Here is a 23,806-nt window from a genome sequence, read left to right on the forward strand (position 1 = left end):
TAAGATCTTCGGTGTACAGTCTTATCAACTGAAGTAAAGTTTAAATTTTATTTCATTGCACTGGGAAATCACTGGGCAGTTTTAAGCAAGTAGGTGATACCTGGTTTTATGCTTAATAAAAAAACTGAAAAGAAGTTAAGGGTAGCTGGGCATGGTGGTGCACGCCTGTAATCCAAGCTACTCCACAGGCAGGAGAATTGCTTGAATCCAGGAGGCAGAGGTTGCAGTGAGCCAAGATTGCGCCACTGCATTCCATTCGGGGCAACAGAGCGACACTCTGTCTCAAAAAAAAATAAAAAAATAAAAACAAAAACAAAAACGGGTGGAGGGGGTGCGATGAGAGATGGAGGCCAGGAAACCAGTTAAGATATTGTTGTGGTCATACCAGTGAAAAGAATAATGACTTGGACTAGGTATTTGGATTGGGGATCTATTTTGGATGCAGAATTGGCGGAAGTTGTTTGGAAATCTGAGGGAAAGATGAATCAAGAATGACACCTGAATTTTTGACATCAAAAGCTGGGTAGGTGTTAGAAAATAGATTCCAGATTTTTTTTGTAGGTTTGGTAAATTTTTCTGCAGTGGGTTGAGAATGTCATGAAGATGACATGCCATTTTGTGTGTATGATGAATTTAGTTTACTGAAGACTCTGTCTCAAAACAGTGTAAATTATAGTATAAAAGAAGTACATGGGAGGGTTGCCTTCAAGCAGGAGGAAAGAAGTACAGACTTTATCATATGTTGTTGGAAAAATGAAGCATTTTAGAGCTAGTTTAGGTAATTTATATGATTTTTTTTTCCACTTAGAATGGTCTTTAAAAGGCAGCAACCCTGCTTTGTAAATTTTAACTGGGATTATCCAGAACCCCCAAATACTTCAAGGATCTAGGATTTTGTTCTGTTTTTCTATATATATCTAGACCAATAGGAGGTTGAAACACGTGCCAGCAGAGGGGCACACTCCTTATTGCACTGCTTGGTTTGTTGTGGATACAGTGCAGCTTATCAGGCCTTAAGGCAGGGAAGGCCATAACCGTATGTCATCTTACCTGCCCTAAATCTCTGGAATTCCTGGGATTGTTTTTTGTTTTGTTTTGTTTTCAGACAGAATCTCGTTCTGTCGCCTGGGCTGGAGTGCAGTGGTGCAATCTCAGCTCACTGCAACCTCTGCTTCCAAGGTTTAAGCAGTTCTCTGCCTCAGCCTCCCAATTAGCTGGGATTACAGATGCATGCCACCATGCCTGGCTAATTTTTGTATTTCCAGTAGAGACAGGGTTTTACCATCTTGGCCAGGTGGGTCTTGAATTCCTGACCTCGTGATCCACCCACTTGGCCTCCCAAAGTGCTGGGATTACAGGCATGAGCCACTGCGCCCAGCCTTCTTGGGATTGTTTAGAGGCAAAGTATTGGAATCTATCAGTGAACAGATAGTCTTTGATCTCTACTCCATTTACACTTCCTTGAGTGTAAAAATAATTTTTAGAGTGTGGTACTTTTTGTTTTATAAAAAGTATGTATCAGTCTGAATGCTTGTGTGCTTCATAAATCAAAGAATTTCCATACTTTCGAAATCACATTAGTGTTTTCAAATTCAACTTCCTAGGTTAAATTTTACAGTTGAATGTTTTCTCTCAATCTTTGCCTGGTTCTTATTTCTTGTCTAACAGAAACTAAGCATTTGGAAAGGCCATTAAGTAATATACATTAAATATTTTTCTGTACAGTTAGAAATATATTTCATATGATTTTGTGTTTAATCATTTTTGAAAATTTACTATTTTCATGTCTGAATTAATAAAAAATTATAACAATTAATATATTCTAGTTTTAACTGCTACGGTGACTGCTAAATATTGCATTAGATGGTGCTACATATTGCCTAGAATTTGATATACAATATCTACAATAATCTTTTATTTAGATATTCCTTTTTAGACACCTGAATTTGTTTAATTTCTCTACAATTCAACAAACTTTTAATTTTTAAGATGTTTTTAAAAATACAAGACACTAAAAATATTTTTAAAAATAAAATAAAAATTAACTATTTGCAGATAGATTTATATAAATTTAAACATTTCCTTGAGCCTAGTTATCCAGTTGCACTTTTATAACACCATTGTATAGGTTTGATATACTCATAGATCCTTAACGTGTTTGAGAAGTTAGTTGTCATAATTTTTACAAATTTTGTTCTTCCACCCAGTTAATCATGTGCCATCTAAAGTTAGAGGGCCATATACATTAAGGTGCCTGACCTGTGCCCAGCATTGTTCTGGGCTTTGTGTGTGGGGTTCATAATAAAGAATGTTACAAGGCTTTTTAACTTTCTAGGAAAATAAAAATAGGGAGTTCAAGACAGGTAAGTATGATGTAAATTTAAGAATGTGAAGATAAATATATTTTTAATAGAGATTAGACTTTATGAATTTGCATATTTTACTGTGTTGTAAAGGGAGTATAGCACTTGAATGAGAAAAATAGGGAAAGGATTTTATTCAAAGGGGGTAAAGCAGCTAGGCTCAGTGAGTCACACCTGTAATCCCAGCACTTTGGGAGGCCGAGGTGGGCAGATCACCTGAGGTCAGGAGACCAGCCTGGCCAACATGGTGAAACCCCATCTCTACTAAATGGACAAAAATTAGCCAGGCGTGGTGGTGGGTGCCTGTAATCCCAGCTACTCAGGAGGCTGAGACAGGAGAATCGCTTGAACTCCAGCCTGGGCGACAAGAGTGAGACTCTGTCTAAAAAAAAAAAAGGAGGTAAAGCATAAAGAGGTGAGCATAGTTTTAAAGAATTATTAAGTTCAGCTTAACTAGAGTAGCTAAAATTTAAAAGACTTGCTCATTATGTGAAGATAAGTGATTCTAATAAACAAGCAAAAATCACTGAGAAAAGTACATTAATGTTAGAAAAACCTAATCTTAATTTACTATTAAAAATATTCATCTTATACTATCCTCTTTTTGCAGTTTTTACCAAAGTCAAATGTTTTTGCTGGCTTTGGAGCACTGTTAAATATAGTCTTATCTGTGTTAATCCTAGAATGCCCAGATTGATAGTCTTATAATACTAGTGCTTAAATTATTTGGAGAAATTTGGCTGGATGGGGGCAGCCTGGAACTGCAAATCTATAGGTGGCAAGAGGGAATTGCTTTCTAAATTGAATTCTCCATTTCCTTAACAAGACTGGTCCAGGACCAAGCCAAGCTTAGATAAATGGGCTTGGAATATAGCCTTTCTGGGGAATTTGCTTTGGCTTTTGAGTCCTTGTGACTTGGAAAACATCTGGATATAAAGAGATGTTCATAATTGATCTGAATACATATGTGATCTTCCTGAAGTAAGTAACTACAGATCAGCCAAAGAACCTCCTCTGACTACTTAGGATTCTCTTGAAGCGTGTCAATCAGCTAGAATGTGACCGTTCTCTGAGCGTTTACATTTCTGAGCATTACATTCTCTGAACACTTTACATTGCCAGATAATTTGTGCTGTGATAGTCAAACCTGACCCTATTATAACTTGACTAAATAATATTTTCTGTGGCAAATAAAGAGGTAGCAGTATATTTATGTCCTCTTTTTGGAAAGTAATAAAGGAATTATTTGATTAATTACCATATGTATTGCTACTTTCCAGAGTAGACCTCAAGTACTATAGTCTGCATTTCTGTGCTTTTTTCTATTCACATACACCAGTGGGTATGTGAATCAGTGAAAAATTGCCAAAAATATGATCATTTGAAAACTCTTGTTAGGTGGTCTCTATTTGAATTATATGTTGTCATCCATTAGTAATTTGCAAGATTTGATCAGAACCAGTCAACTCTCTTTAAATCAGTTAATCACCATTAAAGGTTTTTATGGAAAGGAAAAACAGTACTCAACAATTGATACTAAAGCTTTGCTTTGACCAAATTGCAGTTAATACCAGTCAACTACTTTTTTTTGAGATGGAGTCTCACTCTGTCATCCAGGCTGGAGTGCAGTGGCATTCTCGGCTCACTGCAGGCTCCGCTTCCTGGGTTCACGTCATTCTTCTGCCTCAGCCTCCTGAATAGCTGGGACTACAGGCACCCGTCACCACACCCAGCTAATTTTTTTTAGTAGAGATGGGGTTTCACCATGTTAGCCAGGATGGTCTCCATCTCCTGACCTGGTGATCCACCCGCCTCGACCTCCCAAAGTGCTGGGATTACAGGCATGAGCCACCACACCCAGCCTACCAGTCAACTACTTTTTATTTTTATCTTCATATATTAAGGGAATTTTTAGTTAAACAGGTTGCCTTCACATATATTTTATGATTATATATCAGATGCCTTTGGATGTCTGTATTTTTTAGTAGGCAGATGAAAGTGTTTTTAGTAGCCGGGCACGGTGGCTCACGCCTGTAATCCCAGCACTTTGGGAGGCCGAGGCAGACGGATCACGAGGTCAGGAGATCAAGACTATCCTGGCTAACACGGTGAAACCCCGTCTCTACTAAAAATACAAAAAATTAGCCGGGCGTAGTGGCGGGCGCCTGTAGTTCCAGCTACTCGGGAGGCTGAGGCAGGAGAATGGCGTGAACCCAGGACGCAGAGCTTGCAGTGAGCCGAGATCGCGCCAGTGCACTCCAGCCTGGGCGACAGAGCGAGACTCCGTCTCAAGAAAAAAAAAAAAAAGTGTTTTTAGTTGGGATCATAGGATTGCTTTAATAAACAAAATAATACTTCCTCAGAAAATCTCTCTTATTCCAACAAATACTAACTCTAAAGACTGTTCTCTGTGTTTTTTAGTCGGCCGTATACTAACAAGGTAATTACTTTATGGTACCGTCCACCTGAACTGCTGTTGGGCGAAGAACGATACACACCAGCCATTGATGTATGGAGCTGTGGGTAAGATAGCCTTATTTACTGGTTTATTTTACTTGAAACTTTTGGTAGTGAATTAAAATAGATCATTTGGTAATGACGGGTATTTTTTCCATTAGCTGTATCCTTGGCGAACTCTTCACTAAAAAACCTATATTTCAAGCAAATCAGGAACTTGCACAACTAGAATTAATAAGGTAAGCTGCTGATTATAATATTGCTGGGAGTTGGGAGAGTGTCATACTCCTCAGGAAATTTAAACTCTGTCAAGGTTGTCTTTTCTCTTGTTAGTTCTTTGGAGGGCTTATGACTGCTAAATGGAGGACAAACTGAAATGTAGGCACTTTGATACTTGTTCCAATGAAATTAAGGGTATCAAAGCCCCTTGGTGGGTGTGTGTGTATGGATACATGTGTGCGTGCATGTGTGCGTTTTTTTAAATCAAAGGACTTGAGGCCCAAAAGACAAGACTGTCAAGGAAGAGTAAATGTAGGAGAGAATGAATGGTAGATATGTATTTTTTAATTATGACAGAAATGAAAAATTAATGTTTTGGGGTATTGTTAAAAAATACTCCATTGTAAATATACATATGTTTTTATGTGTATTTACATGTGTCTATATATGTGTGTATATACACTAAAATACATGCATATACCCCCTAGCATAGGCCTTCATTATTTGGAGCCTGTCATAGGACCTAGTTCATAAGCAATTACTCATACATTTTTGTCGCTTTTCTTTTTATCTTTTATTTTATTTTATTGTTTTATTTTTTTGAGATGGAGTCTCTGTCACCTAGGCTGGAGTGCAGTGGCACAATCTCCACTCACTGCAACTCTGCCTTCTGGGTTCAAGCAATTTTCCTGCCTCAGCCTCCCGAGTAGCTCAGATTACGGGTGCCCACCACCACACCCAGCTAATTTTTGTATTTTTAGTAGAGATGGGGTTTCACCATGTTGGCCAGGCTGGTCTTGAACTTCCAACCTCAGGTAATTCCCCCCACCTTGTTCTCCCGAAGTGCTGGGATTACAGGCGTGAGCCACATCATCCAGCCCATCTTATATTTTAAAATAATTTTAATTTTAAAAATGGGCTTTGTTCGGGTGCGGTGTCTCACGCCTGTAATCCCAGCACTTTGGGAGGCCTAGGTGGGTGGATCACCTGAGGTTGGGAGTTCAAGACCAGCCTGACCAACATGGAGAAACCCCCTCTCTACTGAAAATACAAAATTAGCAGGGCGTGGTAGCCCATGCCTGTAATCCCAACTACTTGGGAGGCTGAGGCAGGAGAATCATTTGAACCCAGGAGGCAAAGGTTGCAGTGAGCCGAGATTGTGCCACAGCACTCTAGCCTGGGTAAGAAGAGCAAAATTGTCTTCAGTTTCATATGTAATAATGTAAGCGTGCAACTTATAAAATTTCCAGGAAAGTTTCAAAATACATATGAAGTTTTTTAGGAAAGATATTGGTAGGGGTCACAGATTTACAGAATTTTACTTTCCCGACTCAACAAAATGAACATAAAGCAACAAATAGGAACCAGAGAAGGACCTCAGCATGCTCTGGACCTCAGCATCATATCATAAACAGACAAATTGAATCAAACTAAAAATCTTACTATTGCCCTTTTTGATGGTTAGGCAAGGTTTTTATTATAGGGTACAGCAGGGAAAGATTAGTTCCCTGGTTAGAGCCTGCTTCTTCTCTGGGGATAACTTGGCTGTAATCAGAAGTACCCAAAGCCAGAAACTTCAACTCCAGAGCAGCGAGTTGCCTCACCTTTAAATGGAAGCATAGAACTAATTATGTCCAGACTTCACTGAGGGTATCCATGCACAGAACTTTTAATAAAATTACAAAAAAGGAGAAGGGAAAGGAAGGAGTTCACCTGAAACATAGAAAACTTTTATGTTCCTTTTTTTTTTTTTTTTTTTTTTTGAGACAGGATCTCACTTTGTTGTCTAGGCTGGAGTGCATTGGGGCAGTCATGGCTCACTGCAGCCTTGACCTCCTGCCTTAGCCTCCTAAGTAGCTGGGACCACAGACAGGCATGCACTACCATCCTGGGTGATTTTTTTTTTTTTTTTTTTTTTTTAAGAGACCGGATTTCTCTATGTTGCCCAGGCTGGTCTCCAACTCTTGGGCTCAAGCGATCATCCTGTCTCAGCCTCCCAAAATGTGTCTTACCTTTTTAATTGTGCAACAGACAAGTAAAAAGGGTTAAGAAGAACTGATACTCTTGGAAAAAAGAAATATACCTTTCAATGCTAATTGAGCATTTACAAAAGTTAGTTATATATTAGTAGAGGAAGAAACTCCAAAACATTGAAATACTACAGGCTAAATTCTCTAAAATAGAATAAAACTAGAAAATAATATAAAAATGGAAACAACAAAGTCTCTTAACTATCTGAAAAATTTACATATGCTAAAAAATCTTGGATTACAGAAAAATCAAACTTTAAGACAGGGGTGTCCAGTCTTTTGGTTTCCCTGGACCACATTGGAAGAAGAATAGTTGTTTTGGACCACTCATAAAATACAGTAACACTGATGATAGCTGATTGATAGACTAAAAACAAAAAAGAAAAATGCAAGAAAAAAAATCTCATAATATTTTAAGAAAGTATGAATTTGTGTTGGGCTGCATTCAAAGCCATCCTGGGTTGCATGCAGCCCATGGGCTACGAGTTGGACAAGCTTGCTTTAGAACATCTAGGTTCACAAAGAGTGATAAGTATAAAAATCCATGGGCTCACCGTGTGCTTAGGAGAAAATCACAACCTTAAATATACTACTAAATAAGAAAAGGAAAGCAAATTAAGTAAGCATTCTACAGAAAAATTAGACAAAAGCAGCTAAATAAACCAAGGAAATAAAAATGAATTATAATACATACAATGTAGAATTTATGAAGAAATCTGTGATCTGGTCTTGGGTTTATTCACACATATATACAATATAAATTAATCTAGTTTGACTTCATATGAAAAGAGAGTATAAAGAAATTAAATGACTGAGTATGGTGGCTCATGCCTATAATCCCCGCATTTTGGGAGGCCAAGGCAGGATCACTCGAGCCAGGATCACTTGAGCCCAGGAGTTTTAGACCAGCTTGAGCAACACAGTGAGAACTTGTGTCTACAAATTAAAACAAATAAATAAAAACAACAACAAATTAGCTAGTCATTGGGTTGTGAGCATGTGGTCTGTACTACTTGTGAAGCTGAGGCGAGAGGATTACTTGAGCCCAGGAAGTCGAGACTGCCGTGAGCTGATGGCACCACTGCATTCCAGCCTGGTTGACAGAATGAGACCTTATCTCCAAAACAAAAAACCAGCCCCAGTATTTTCTTTGATAAATTATTGCACATCTTTCAGAAACCAATACTTGTAATGTTCTTTAAACTATTCCGGAACATAAGAATAGTGCAGTAGAAGCTTTCTTACTCAGTCTTCTCTTGAAGAGTCTTATTAGATTAATTGATGCTCTTCATTCCCTCTGTAAAGAAAAACTGACTTGATAACATGGCAAGCTGAATGCTTGTAGCTAGTAGGCTATCATTTTCTAGTAAGACTATGTATTTATCCCACCAGTTGAAGAGTATGCTGAACAGGAGGTGGTTGTTAGTTTTCAATTTTTATGCTAACTTTTTATTATTATAATTACATAGTTTAATTAAGCATAGATACAGTGCTTTACAAAAACTTGAAGACATTGCTGTCTAATTAGGGGTGGACAAGTAATTGTGTAAGTTAGAAAAGTCATAAAAATCTAAGATGTGGCATTAGATTGCTTTGAAAGTGTTTTTAATTTCTAGATTTATTTAAAGAAATCAAAACTAAAAATCTGTGATGATGTGTTATGCGTGTGGTTTGTTCAAGAGAGCTAATACAGAATTCCATTCGGGGAATCCTCTGTTCAAAGAGAAAGCCTTGGCCTTTGTCAGAAGATGGGAAAACAAATGTACATTTATAAACTTTCAGTTAAAATAAAGTGTTTAAATTATGTATCTGTGTATCTTTTTTTTTTTTTTTTTAACGATTCCTTCTAACCTTTTTTTAAACGAGTCATTCTAACCTCCCTCCCCCTTTTTTTTAAACTTAACCAGCCAACTCTCTTGGTCCTGATTGTATTGGAAACTAGGGCTTCTATTAAACATAGTTAACATCTATTTAGTTTATATACAATATCAGCATTATTCTAAGAGTTTCACTTGAAGTTTCTCAGTTAAGCTTCATAACAACCCTATGTCTTCTCTTTATAGTTGAGAAAACTGAACCATAGAGAGGTGAAGAATTTGTCCAGGGTCATATAACTAGCAAGTGGCAAAACTGAGATTTAAACACTGCTAGGTGTTACCTTAGGATCTAAACTTTTAACCATTACTCCAAACTACAGGCTGGGTGCGGAGGCTCATGCCTGTAATCACAGAACTTTGGGAGGCTGAAACAGGTGGATCACTTGAGCCCAGGAGTTCAAGACCAGACTGGGCAATATGGCAAAACTCTGTCTTTACTAAAAACAAAAATTAGCCGGGTGTGGTAGCACACACCTGTAATCCCAGCTCCTTGGGAGGCTGAGGCACGAGAATTGCTCGAACCTGGGAGGCAGAGGTTGCAGTGAGCCAAGATAGCACCACTGTACTCCAGCCTGGGTGACAGAATGAGAACTGGTCTCAAAAAATAAATAAATAAACTACATAGGAAATAAAACTACCTGGAATCTTTTCTTTTATAAAATCAATATGACACACATATCAGTACTTGACAAAGACAGCATGAAAGTTTTTATAAGATATTAGGCCGGTCACAAGTGGCTCACGCCTGTAATCCCAGCACTTTGGGAGGCTGAAGTGGGAGGGTCTCTTGAGGCCAGGAGCCCAAAATCAAGCTTGGCCAACATGGTGAACCCCCCTGCCCCATATCTACTAAAAATATAAAAATTAGGCTGGGCTTGGTGGCTCATGCTTGTAATCCCAACACTTTGGGAGGCTGAGGTGGGTGGATCACTTGAGGTCAGGGTTCGACACCAGCCTGGCCAGCATGGCAAAACCCTGTCTCTACTAAAATTACAAAAACTAACTGGGCGTGGTGGTACGTGCCTGTAGTCCCAGCTCCTCAGGAGGCTGAAGCATGATAATTGCTTGAACCCAGAAGGCAGAGGTTGCAGTGAACTGAGATTGCTCCACTGAGCTCCAGCCTGGGTGAAAGAGAGACTATCTCAAAAAAAAAAAAAAAAATTTTATGAGATATTAATCCAAGAATTCTAAGGGAGGTATTAACAAATAGTGTCCAGCTTTTTATCAAAAAGTTAACTTGCAGAAAATGATGGGAGGTAAGACGATATAGAGAGTCAAGAAAGGTATCTCCCATAAAGTGACATTTGAGCAGAGATCTGAATGAAGAAATGGCAAAGTAATAAAGACTCTGAGGCATGAGTGTATTTGGTTTTTTTAGGAATATGTTTTCAGTGAACCATATGCAGGGGAAAGCTTGGTTTATCCATTTTATAGCATGCTGTACAGTTACTAAAAAGGAAATAGTTGGTCAGGCTGGTGGCTCACGCCTATAATCCCAACACTTTGGGAGGCCAAGGCGGGTGGATCACTTGAGGTCGAGTTCAGGACCAGCCTTGCCAACATGGTGAATCCCTGTCTCTACTAAAAATACAAAAATTAGCTGGGCTCAGTGGTGTACGCCTGTAATCCCAGCTACCTGGGAGACTGAGGCAGGAGCATCCTGCCTCTGGTAGCTTGAAATTGGGAGGCAGAGGTTGCAGTGAGCCGAGATTGTGCCACTGCACTCCAGCCTGGGTGACAGAGTGAGACTATGTCTCAAAAAAAAAAAAAAGAAAAAAAAAAGGAAAAAAAGGGAATAGTTGATTCGGAGATAAATGGAAAAGCAGCATGAATAGTTACAGAAGGCTATATTGAGATTGATGTCATTTAGGTAAAACGAAAGACTCAAATTGTTGATCTGAATGAACATGGACTTTCAAGAAGAGTAGGGAGGAGAAATTTTAATTTCTAGTTTATATATTTCAGCATGTTTTTGTTTTGTTAAGATATTTATAGTTTTATAAAGAGATTCACTGGGCACAGTGGCTTACATCTGTAATCTCAGCACTTTGGAAGGCCAAGGCAGGTGGATCACTAGAGCCCAGGAGTTTGAGACTAGCCTGGGCAACATGACCAAACCCTGTCTCTACAAAAAATACAAAAATCAGCTGGGTGTGGTAGCACACACCTATAGCCCAAGCTATTGGGAGGCTGCGGTACAAGGATCACCTGAACCCAGGGAGGTCGAGGCTACAGTGAACTGTGATTGCACCACTGCCCTTTAATCTGGGCAACAGAGCAAGACCTTGTCTCAAAAATCAGAAATAAAACAAAAAATAAAAACATGCTTCAATTTTGATTTCATAGCATTAATTTCTTTTTAAACACGAGGAAATGAAGTTTCTGATAAACAAATCTGAGTATAATGAGGCAACGGAGTATACTGAAAAGTGTGTGGCCTTTAGAATCTTACAGACTTGGGTTCTAATGCCAGCTCAGCTACTTCCTGCTCTTATGGTTTAGGGTAAATCCCATATGCTCGAAGTTTATTTCTTCAAAAGTAAAAGAGGACTAATAACATGCTTAAGGTTGTAAGAATTAAATGTAATAAGTTTTCAGTACATATTTCTTCCCTCACCTTATTTGCAGTAATGCTAGGTTGTTTCTCTAATCTGTAGGCTCAGGAGTGGTAAGACCTAGTGTCAGTATTGTACAAATACATGTAAAACTGATCAAGAGTGATAACACTAATCAGGATTCACTTTAAATGGCTTTGCACCATGGTGATTGAGTTATTTTATTTATAATTTGCTTTGTTCCAGAAAGTATTTTAGGCAGATTACAAATATTTTATAATAGAAGTAGCATAGATTAAAAAGTGATGGAGGGAGGCCGGGCATGGTGGCTCATGCCTGTAATCCCAGCACTTTGGGCGGCCGAGGCAGACAGGTCACGAGGTCAGGAGACCGAGACTATCCTGGCTAACACAGTGAAACTCCATCTCTACCAAAATTAAAAAAAACAGAAAACCGGGCATGGTGGTGAGTACCTGTAGTCCCAGCTACTCAAGAGGCTGAGGCAGGAGAATGGTGTGAACCCAGGAGGCGGAGCTTGCAGTGAGCCGAGATGGCACCAGTGTACTCCAGCCTGGGCGACAGAGTGAGACTCTGTCTCAAAAATAAGTAAGTAAATAAACAAAACAATTAGCTGAGTGTGGTGGCACACACCTGTAATCCCAGGTACTTGGGAGGCTGAGGCGGGAGAACTGCTTGAACTTGGGAGGTGGAGGTTGCAGTGAGTGGAGATTGTGCCACTGCACTCCAGCCTGGGCGACAGAGTAAGACTCCGTCTCTGCCGAGCCTAGTCTCAGTTTGCAAGTCAAAAAAAAAAAAAAAGTGATGGAGGGCACGATGACTCACACCTGTAATCCCAGCACTTTGGGAGGCTGAGGCGGGTGGTTTACTTGAAGTCAGGAGTTTGAGACCCGCCCAGCCAACATGGTGAAACCCCATCTCTACAAAAATACAAAATTAGCGGGGCGTGGTAGCTAGCACCTGTAATCCCAGCTTCTGGGGAGGTTGAGGCAGGAGAATCGCTTGAACCTGGAAGGTGGAGGTTGCATTGAGCCAAGATCGTGCCACTGCACTCCAGCCTGGGCAACAGAGTGAGACTGTGTCTCAAAAAACAAAACAAAAAGTGATGGAGGAAGAGAATGGAAAACAAACATTGGGACAAAATGAGATGAATGAAGGCAGAAATCTTTGTGTAACTATATATATACACATATATATATGTGTGTGTGTGTATATATATATAATTTTTTTAAACATGAGGATCACATTACGCCTTATACCAGTCAGCTAAAGAGCCTTTATATCACACAATGTACATTGCTTATGAGATAAAAACGATTATAATCAGTGAAGAAATTGAAAGTAGATTAGAATTAAATGGATCTTTTCTCTGACTCTGCCACCTCATGCAGTACACACAAAGCCTCAGTCCTAGGTGGTTCACACAGGTGAAATTTTTTAAACTTTAAAGAAATAGATTTTGGTTGTACCAGATGATAGGTAAAGAAGGAAACTTCCCATATTGAAAAAAATGAAGCATGTATGCCTTCATAAACCAATACCATAAAATATTCTGTAGAGCTGTGCTTCTCAAACTTTTTGGTCTCAGAACTTCTTTACGCTCCAATTATTAAAGATCCCAGAAGTTTTTGTATCTGCTGAGATTACCATATTAGAAATTAAAGATATTTATGAATTCATTTTAACACAATATTTTAACATGTTTTAAAGTCTATAAAGTCTATAGTTTCTAAAATAAAAGTTGGTGGAATGAGTGGCAGATCTGTCTGGTTTAATAGACATGACACTTGGATCCTCATATCTGTCATGTGCTGTTTTCAATAGCCTTTTTGGATAACGGCGCATGTTCTTAGAAACCACAAAAATTAGATGATTGGTAGTTTTTTACAGGTTGTAATGTGTAATCTGAAATCATATGAAGGAATATTTTATACTGTACTATATTGAAATCCATTGTTCTGTCTTACACTTTGAATGGATCTTTTATCTGTGATGATTTTGTGACATTATGCATTGGTCATTTGAAAAATGCTGCTTCACTGAATTGAACAGATCTTCCACATGTAACATTTTATATTATATAATTTGTACCACCACTGATCTCATCAGAAAAGCTTTTCAGTATTGTGAAGCTGTTAAGCTGATGGAGGATATAAGTTTTCTAATCTAATTTCTCTAGAAAGTTCAAGTTGTATAATTGACAATAAATACTGTTGTTTTCCTTCAAGTGACAAGCTGACTATGTTCCTATTTGAGAAAATGTCTGGAAAATACTCAAGTATGAATGACTGCAGTGTGTTAGTCGTCTTTGCCGGTAAAAATAGAGGTCCATGAAAAAAGCAGCTACCTCAGCTTGCAAGTCAAATCATTGCACAGGCACATCTTCTCAAGATAACTATCATATTTTATTGTACAGTAGAAGCGCTTATAAGTATTTCCCATTTCATTGCAGAGAATATTAAAAAGATACATACTCAAGTGTCAGAATTAAATGCCATTAACAATTTGTACTGCTTCAACAAGTACATTCTTTTTTTGAGACAGAGTCTCGTTCTGTCACCCAGGCTATAATCTCAGCTCACTGCAACTTCTGCCTCCCGGGTTCAAGCAATTCTTGTGCCTCAGCCTCCTGAGTAGCTGGAACTACAGGTGCGCCACCACACCCGGCTAATTTTTGTATTTTTAGTAGAGACAGGGTTTTGCCATGTTGGCCAGGTTGGTGTCGAACTCATGACTTCAGGTCATCTGCCCACCTTGGCCTCCCAAGTGCTGGAATTACAGGCATGAGCCACTGCGCCTCGCCTAACAAGTATGTTGTTATTTGAAACTGGCTTTTCTCCCCACCCTGAAATTTGCATGATAATGAAGAGTACATCCTGTTAATATAGTTTGTTGCCACTGAGTTGAATCATTTTAAGGTGCTGGTGTTTTTACCACTGTTTTTGTACCATTAGTGCAAATCAACACATGGAAAAAGGCAAATAATGGCTTAGTAATAACTTTGACCTGCCAGACCTTGAAGTGTCTAGGGGACGCTCAGTGGTCCTTGGACCCCACTTGTGAAAACTGTTGCTGTGTGTCAGTCTTACATACGAATACTGATGTACAATATCTAACTTAACAAATAGAAAATACAGCATTACACTGAAATAATGGTACTTTTATTAGGCTCGGATGGTTTTCTTCCTTTGAATATAATGATGAATATGTATTAGGAGATCTGTTGATATAATTCACATTAGTAGCCCTGGAGAAAATGCAGATGATGGTGGTTACAGAAGTTCTGAAAAATCAAAACTGATAAAACTAAAGCACTCTTAGAATGTAAAAGCCACAAAAACTAAAATCCATAGTAGAGAAGAATAAATGAATGCTTCATTAACAGGAAATATGTGTGAATTTATATGTATATATGTGAGTATATTTCTGTTATGTGTTTTTCAAACCCAAAGGCATAATTCCTCCCAGGGCTGACCAATGAATGTGCTCCCATTAAAATCAGAAAATGAAGTTACCCAATATTGTGTACTGGCATTATCATTTTAACATTGTTTAGGAATTGCCACATAATATAACATACCACAGTGATAAAGATACATTTGAAAAAATATAGATGATTCTAACATGGGTTATATGATTTATATACCTGGAATACCTCAAAGAAACAACTGCTAAAACTGGTAGGAACCCTGCAATCTCATATGGCTTCCTATTACTAAGTTTTTGTTTGCAGCCAGGAATGATGACTCACACCTGTAATCCTAGCACTTTGGGAGGCTGAGATGGGAGGATTGCTGGAGTCCAGGAGGTCAAGGTTACACTAAGCCTTATTTGCACACCTGCACTCCAGCCTGGGTGACAGAGTGAGACCTTGTCTCAAAAAAAATAAAGAAAAAAAAAGAATGTAAAATTTCAAACCTTTCCTGTCATAAAGCTTTTCTTTCATTTTTCTTTTCCTCTCCTTTCTCCTTTCTCCTCTTCCTTCCTTCCTTCCTTCCTTCCTTCCTCCCTCCCTCCCTCCCTCCCTCCCTCCTTTCCTTCCTTCCGACAGAGCCTTGCTCTGTTGCCAGGCTGGAGTGCAATGGCGCAATCTCGGCTCACTGCAACCTCTGCCTCCCAGGTTCAAGTGGTTCTCCTGCCTCAGCCACCTGAGTAAATGGGACTACAGGTGCGCGCCACCACACCCAGCTAATTTTTGTATTTTTGGTAGAGACAGGGTTTCACCATGTTGGCCAGGATGGCCTTGATATCTTGACTTTGTGATCTGCCCACCTCAGCCTTCCAAAGTGCTGGGATTACAGGCATAAGCCACTGTGCCCAACCTTTCCTTCTTTTTTTTTTTTTTTAGACAAAGTTTTGCTCTAAAGAAGTGCAGTGGCCTGATCTCAACTCACTGCAACCTCCACCTTCCAGGTTCAAGTGATTCTCCTACCTCAGCCTCCCAAGTAGCTGGGATTACAGGTGTGCGCCACCATGCCCAGCTAAGTTTTGTGTTTTTAGTAGAGATGGGGTTTCCCATCTTGCCAAGTCTAGTCTCAAACTCCTGGGCTCAAGCAGTCCACCCACCTCGGCCTTCCAAAGTGCTGTGATTAAAGGCGTGAGCCACCATGCCTGGCCAGGCTTTTCTAATTAATTGCTTAGAAAATATAATGGGCTTAATCCCAGCACTTTGGGAGGCTGAGGTGGGTGGAAGGTCAGGAGATCGAGACCATCCTGGCTAACACGGTGAAACCCCATGTCTACTAAAAATACAAAAAAATTAGCCTGGTGTGGTGGTGGGCACCTGTAGTCTCAGGTACTTGGGAGGCTGAGGCAGGAGAATGGTGTGAACCCAGGAGGTGGAGCTCGCAGTGAGCCGAGATGGTGCCACTGCACTCCAGCCTGGGTGACAGAGCGAGACTCCATCTCAGAAAAAAAAAAAAAATACAATGGGCTAAAAACGTGTTTAAGGCTGGGCTCAGTGGCTTATGCCTGTAATCCCAAGACTTTGATAGACTGAGGCAGGAGGATCACTTGAGGCTAGGAGTTTGAGACCAGCCTGGGTCTCAAATTAGATGGATATAGTGGCATATGCCTGTAGTCTCAGCTATTTGGTAAGCTGAGGCAGGAGGATCATTCGAGACCAGGAGGTTGAGGCTGTAGGGAGCTATGATTGCGCCACTGAACTCCAGCCTGGGGTAGCAGTGGAACCCTATGTCTCTTAAAAAAAAAAAAAAAAAAATGTTTAAAAAACAAAAAGCCCATAAGGGAAACACACAAGATCTCACTGGAAATAAATAAATAAATAAATGGAAAGAAATAGAAGCATTGACTGTTTCTAAAATAGAAATATTAAACATTGTAAAGGCAGTAGTTGGTTCTAAATCTGTAAATTCAGAGTGGTGGTTGAATCCTAGCAGGATTCTCTTCTGGAGTGCTACAGTATTGATTATAGTTCATGTGTAATAAAAGTTTGAGGAGAATAAGTGAAGAGGTGGATAGGAGATTTGTCCTATCAGACTTTCAAGAAATATTAATAGCACAATATGGTATTGACACCAGAGTAGATTGATCAAATCATGATAGATTCCCGAAGTAGACCTCAGATAATTGGAGAGTTAGCATATACCTTAGTGTATGATGCATCTCAGTAGTACGTGGTATTGGAGTAGCTGACTGGCCACCAGGCACAGATTTTGTAAATGCAGTTATCAGTTGCTGTCATGTCTACCTCTCTAGTTTCTCGGAACTTTCCTTGCATCGGTATGTATATTCCATCATGTATGCTGCTTTCGATTAGATAACTTTGGTACTGAGATATCTTTCAACATCACGTATGATAAAATAATTGAAATTATTTAAGGGTAATGAAACTGTATTTATTATAAGACTATTAATGGGCCAGATGCTAGCTCATTTAATTTTGTAGCTTTAAAATAAAATTAATCTTAAGTTTCCAAAAGAGGAGCAGATTCCTAAGCAATATAATTTGACCAATGTCAGACAGGATTCAAATCTAAAGCTTGCTTCTAAAGTCTGTCTTCATTATACTTAGGCAGAGTACCTTCTTAGAACTGTATTGTGGACTGGGCGCAGTGGCCCATGCCTGTAATCCCAACACTTTAGGAGGCTGAGGTGGGAGGATCACTTGAAGTCAGGAGTTCAAGACCAGCCGGGGCAACATAGCAAAAACCTGTCTACAGACAGACAAACCCACCGCAGTATTATGTAGATGCCGATTATGCTTCCATCTAAGCCTCCCTAAGTCCTGTATTCCACCTACACTGATTTACATAGTGGTCCTTCCAAATGTCTATACTTTGCTATTTCCATGCCTTTGCCTGTGTTCTCTCTTCTGGTAACATAATTTATCTTATTCCTTTTCCACCTGTCTATGGGTTTTTTGTTTTGTTTTGTTTTGTTTTGTTTTTGAGACAGAGTCTTGCTCTGTCGCCCAGGCTGGAGTGCAGTGGCGTGATCTCGGCTCTCTGCAAGCTCTGCCTCCTGGGTTCATGCCATTCTCCTGCCTCAGCCTCCCAAGTAGCTGGGACTACAGGTGCCCGCCACCACGCCCGGATAATTTTTTGTATTTTTAGTAGAGACGGGGTTTCACCGTGTTAGCCAGGATGGTCTTGATCTCCTGACCTTGTTATCCACCCGCCTCGGCCTCCTAAAGTGCTGGGATTACAGGCGTGAGCCACTGCGCCCGGCTCTATGGTTTATTTATCCTTGGAATTATAACCAAAATTCTTCACTCTTTCCCTAACTTGAGTAAGTTTTCTTATATTTCTGCATGTTGAAAGTATCTTTGCCTTCCTGTATTCCAGTATGCTTTATACCTTTATTATAGTGCACATCGTTATGCCTGGGGTCGATTGTGTTTACATGATTACTTAGAAAAGTATACAAAAAGAAGAAATAGAAAAGAGACCTGTAAACAACTAAAATAGAAAGCAGGATGAAACAAATGTCAAACCAGTAGCATGCAAGGAGTAATTCTGAGTAGCATTGGGGAATACAGAAGACTTTTATTAATTAGATTACTTTTGATCTGAATCTTGAGAAGTGAAAAGAATTCAGCTATATAGAATTTAGGGAGAAGGAACATTAGCGTAGACGTGAAGGAGGGCCTGTGGGGAGAGATGGATTGGGAAATGAGACTAGGAAGGCAGATTGGGACCAGATCTAGAGAGCCCATGCTACAGGAGTTGGGCTTTCTTTCCAAGGGAGTAGGGTTGAGGTTGTGAAAATTGGACTTTCAGACAAAAGAGAGTAGAACTGTACGAAGAATAAGTTCTTAGTATCTTTAAAGCTTGGGTTTATAAAAATGTTAAATATATTGAGACAAAAAAGTACATTTCAGTGACATATGGCTTTAGACATGTGGAAGGTCTCCTATAAATATGTGTTTCTGAGTTATTCTAAAGCTCAGCTAAAAGAATGTCTGGCAACTTGAGCCATTACTTGTTTATATACATTTATACATGCATTTGTATTTACGTATGTTTGGAACATTTTTACTTTCAATCAGTGATACATCAACATTTTCTTTTTACATTTGCAGACTAGCTGACAATTTTATATACAATAAACATTTATCCTTGAAATTTGGTATACAAAAAATAAGTAGATTTAATCAAATTTTCATCTACATATTACTAAATCAGTTAGTTTTTAAATGTTTAGTAGCTGGAGTTGCCTATTTGTTTATAGCATTTTTTCTACAAATTACCATAACAAGGATTTACTAGTTAATACTAAAATAATGAGGGTTTTCAAGATACAGGTAAACGAGAGTAAAGCAGTTAAAATTTCTTTATGACTTAAGATCAGCAGCACTACTTAAATTGAAGAACTTTGATGTTTCAGGAGTATTATGTTTAGTGTCCTTCCATTGATGGCAGTTAGCAGTAGTCTACACTACATTTACCTTCTTGAGGTCATACAGGAATCTGTTTCTGCTATTATTGTAGACTGCCTTATATTCATGGGAAGGAGGAGTGACAGGTACCAAAAAACCACAGAGGGACATATATTAAACTCTAGTTCCTTAATTTATTGGCATAAATTTTTTATGTTGGTTTTAAGGTATAAGTCACATATTTTGAGTATCATGTTTTAAGAGTTCATTTTGCAAGTATGAAAGTCCTCTAAGAATTGGAATGCTTGGATTGTTAAAAGTGTCTACTGAAAATAAATTAATTTCTTAAATAATTAAATTGGGATGACTAGAATATTTAACGAGAGCCGGGTGTGGTGCCTTATGCCTGTAATCCCAGCACTTTGGGAGGCCTAGGCAGGTGGATCACTTGAGGCCAGGAGTTCGAGACCAGCCTGGCCAACATGGGGAAATCCCGTCTCTACTAAAAATACAAAAACTAGCTGGGCCATGCTGGCGCATGCCTATAATCCCAGTTACTCAGGAGGCTGAGGCAGGAGAATCACTTGAACCCAGGAGGCAGAGATTGCAGTGAGCTGAGATTGTGCCACTGCACTCCAGCCTGGGTGACAGAGTGAGACTCTGTCTCAAAAAAAAGAAAAAAAAAAATAACAAAACTTTTTATAGACCAAGGCTTCAATTTTTGTGTATTTAAAAATGAGTTGATGTTTTGTATAACAGTTGTATGTATTCTTTATGTAGTTTATAGTGGTGTACTTTCTTTTGTGTGTTGCTTAGCCGAATATGTGGGAGTCCATGTCCTGCAGTGTGGCCTGATGTAATCAAACTACCATATTTCAACACCATGAAACCAAAGAAGCAATATCGTCGAAAGTTAAGAGAAGAATTTGTTTTGTAAGAAGGGGATGTATAAACATCCTTATTGCATGAATGTTTTACCTTTAATTCTAGTGAATTATAAATGTTAGTCTATTCTCTAGTGATCTGAGGTAAACCTATAATTCTTCTAGGGCATTTAATTTTGAGTTCTGTTTGCTACATGCAGATTACCATTTTACCATTATTATGCAATCAGTGATTTGAGGTTGTGTGTTTGATTTGGTACTTACATGAAATAACTTTAATAAGATCATTTAAATGTTACTGGAACAGCTTTCAAGCTACTTGAGCTCAGGTTTTCATTTTACTTTAGAAAAAACTATACTGTTCAGTTCTTAATTTGTGTAATAACAGCAAATTGCCCGTGGAGTAACAATATATACTATTGTTTAGAAAGTGATTGCAAAAATTATGTAAAAATAATGAAATATTTATTCTAAGGAAAATTCGGGATTTATTGAAGTAAAGTATTATGCACATATTAAAAAATGTTAATATTTAAAATTAATTTTACATTATCTTAGTTTTACAGTTTAATAAAAAATAGTTTAAGCTCCTAAAGAAACATAAGCTTGTGTCTAAAGAACACATCTGACTTTTGTAATCCTCTCATGCTAGTATTCCTGCAGCTGCGCTAGACTTATTTGATTACATGCTCGCCTTGGATCCTAGTAAGCGCTGCACTGCTGAACAGGCTCTTCAGTGCGAGTTCCTCCGAGATGTGGAACCCTCAAAAATGCCTCCACCAGAGTAAGTGACTTTTTTTATATCAGCTTCCACATACACAGTTTTAATAACATTTATGTATAATGATAAGATAGTTCATGCCTGGTTATGAGAAAAGAAGTATAATAAATCAAAGAAAAGATAAAACAGCAGTAATACACATAATTTGCACATCTAGGATATAGATGCTTGCTTAATGTTTAGAACTAGCAAAAACAGCTGCCTTCTAGCTAATTTTAGGCTTGATTGACCTCAAGATTTAATAACATATTTCAACTTTAAGAAAATACTACTGCTGCCCGGGCGCAGTGGCTCACGCCTGTAATCCCAACACTTTGGGAGGCCAAGGCAGGCGGATCACGAGCTCAGGAGTTTGAGACCAGCCTGGCCAACATGGCAAAACCCCGTCTCTACTAAAAATACAAAAATTAGCCGGGCGTGGTGGCAGTTGCCTGTAATCCCAGCTACTTGGGAGGCTGAGGCAGGAGAATCGCTTGAACCCGGGAGGCGGAGGTTGCAGTGAACCGAGATCGTGCCATTGCACTCCAGCCTGGTTGACAAGAGCAAGACTCCATCTCAAAAAAAAAAAAGAAAATATTACTGCTGTTGCTATTCTAATACTACGTCTACTAAATACTTAACACTGCTAGTGGTACTGCTATAGCTATAATTTTGAGTGCTATGCTAAGCATTTTTCATTTTTTACATTAATCTTTATAACCTTATGAGGTAGGTGTTAGTATTATTATCATCACTACTTTACAGAGGAGGAAGCAGGCTCAGAGAGGTTAAGAAACTTGCCCAAGAATACAAATCTAGTAAAGGGTACAGCCAGCTCTCAAATTCACATAAGTCCAGTAAGTAAGAGAGGTTCAAAAAATACTTTATAGCATACTGTACAATATAAATTTCTTATCATTGAATGAAATAATATTAGTATCAGAAGCCTGTATGCAAAGAATTACTGTCTGATGGGGGAAATATACAGAGTTTGGGAGTCAAAATAGCTGGCTTCTCTTGAACCTTTACCTTCACATGGCTCCTGTTATTTCTCTAGGATTGATTTGGGGATGGGGGGGAAAGAAAAACAGTTCATTTGCATTCTTTGACAGGATCTAGAAACCTTGTTAGGTATTTTCTTAGTAATTTTTTTTTCGTCTTGAGACAGTCTCACTCTGTCACCCAGGCTGGAGTGCAGTGGCACAATCTCAGCTCACTGCAATCTCTGCCTCTCAGGTTCAAGTGATTCTCCTGCCTCAGCCTCCCAAGTAGCTGGGATTACAGGCATGCACCACCACATCTGGCTAATTTTTGTATTTTTAGTAGAGACGGCGTTTCACCGTGTTGGCCAGGCTGGTTTCGAACTCCTGACCTCAGGTGATCCACCCACTTTGGCCTCCTGAAGCTCTAGGATTACAGATGTGAGCCACCACGCCCAGCCTTTTCTTAATAATTTTAAAAATGATAAGGAGCATCATTAAAAGCAAGTCTATTATCTATAATAATAAAATGGTTCCATGTAATAAAAATAGCATATTTTAAATGAACAGACATGGGCTTTGGAGTTCAAATCCTGGTTCTTCTACTTATCAGTTAGATAGTGCTTGTTATGTTTCTATGAGGCTGTCATATTCAGCTTTATTAAGCTTTTATTGAGCTGTACATGGTTGGCCTTTGTGGGATGATTTGAGGGCCAAAAAGCATCTATTATTTGACATCATGAGGGACCTGAATTTTTCACTGTTGAATTAATTGTTTCATGTTTGCTTTTTCCTTAGTGTGTATCAGTAATCTTAAAACTTGGGCTCAGTACCCCTTCAAATAACATTTTTTAAACTTCTGATTCGGAAAAATTTCAACTCTACAGAAAAATAGGAAGAACAGTACAATGAGTATTCATGTATATCCTTTATCTAGATTCAACAGTTATTAATAGTTGGACACATTTGCTTTATCACTGTCTGCTTTTTTCCTGAACTAGTTAGATATCATGTTGTGGAGGTGACACTTATAAATATGTAATCATATCTGTAAGAACTAGGACTTGGCCGGGTGCGGTGGCTCAAGCCTGTAATCCCAGCACTTTGGGAGGCCGAGACAGGCAGATCACGAGGTCAGGAGATCAAGACCATCCTGGCTAACACGGTGAAACCCCGTCTCTACTAAAAAATACAAAAAACTAGCCGGGCGACGTGGTGGGCGCCTGTAGTCCCAGCTACTCGGGAGGATGAGGCAGGAGAATGGCCTAAACCCAGGAGGCGGAGCTTGCAGTGAGCTGAGATACGGCCACTGCACTCCAGCCTGGGCGGCAGAGCGAGACTCTGTCTCAAAAAAAAAAAAAAGAACTAGGACTTTATTCTACATGCATACCATATAAAGCATATGAAATTTAACATGAGAATATATAATGGTCAATCCATATTCAGATTTCCCCAGTTGACCCAATAATTTCCTTTATAAGCTTTCTTTTTTTTTCGGATAAATAATTTTTCAAAGTTCGGCATTCTATTTATTTGTTACGTCCTTTTCATCTGTAATCACTCCCTAGGGAAGAGATCTTATGACAGTCAACATTTTTTAAGATTCCAGGCCGGGCGCAGTGGCTCAAGCCTGTAATCCCAGCACTTTGGGAGGCCGAGACGGGCAGATCATGAGGTCAGGAGATTGAGACCATCCTGGCTAACACAGTGAAACCCCGTCTCTACTAAAAAAATATAAAAAACTAGCCAGGCGAGGTGGCGGGCGCCTGTAGTCCCAGCTACTCCAGAGGCTGAGGCAGGAGAATGGCATAAACCCGGGAGGC

The 23,806-nt window shown here is 39.1% G+C and overlaps 1 protein-coding gene across 3 annotated transcripts in view; it reads left to right on the forward strand.

Moving 5' to 3' along the window:
- The window catches only part of CDK13 (cyclin dependent kinase 13), a 140,715-nt gene that overhangs the window by 100,787 nt on the left and 16,122 nt on the right, over positions 1-23,806 (forward strand). For 2 of the 3 annotated variants that reach the window (XM_023226503.1, XM_023226501.2), the window contains exons 8-11: positions 4,785-4,886; positions 4,982-5,059; positions 20,176-20,292; positions 20,896-21,027. In XM_023226503.1, coding sequence (XP_023082271.1) covers positions 4,785-4,886; positions 4,982-5,059; positions 20,176-20,292; positions 20,896-21,027 — 429 coding nt within the window. The remainder of the gene's footprint in view (positions 1-4,784; positions 4,887-4,981; positions 5,060-20,175; positions 20,293-20,895; positions 21,028-23,806) is intronic. The other variant, XM_023226502.1, reaches the window with a different exon arrangement.

Source organism: Piliocolobus tephrosceles, chromosome 8, assembly GCF_002776525.5.
Source record: "Piliocolobus tephrosceles isolate RC106 chromosome 8, ASM277652v3, whole genome shotgun sequence".
In the NCBI taxonomy this organism is placed as follows: domain Eukaryota; kingdom Metazoa; phylum Chordata; class Mammalia; order Primates; family Cercopithecidae; genus Piliocolobus; species Piliocolobus tephrosceles.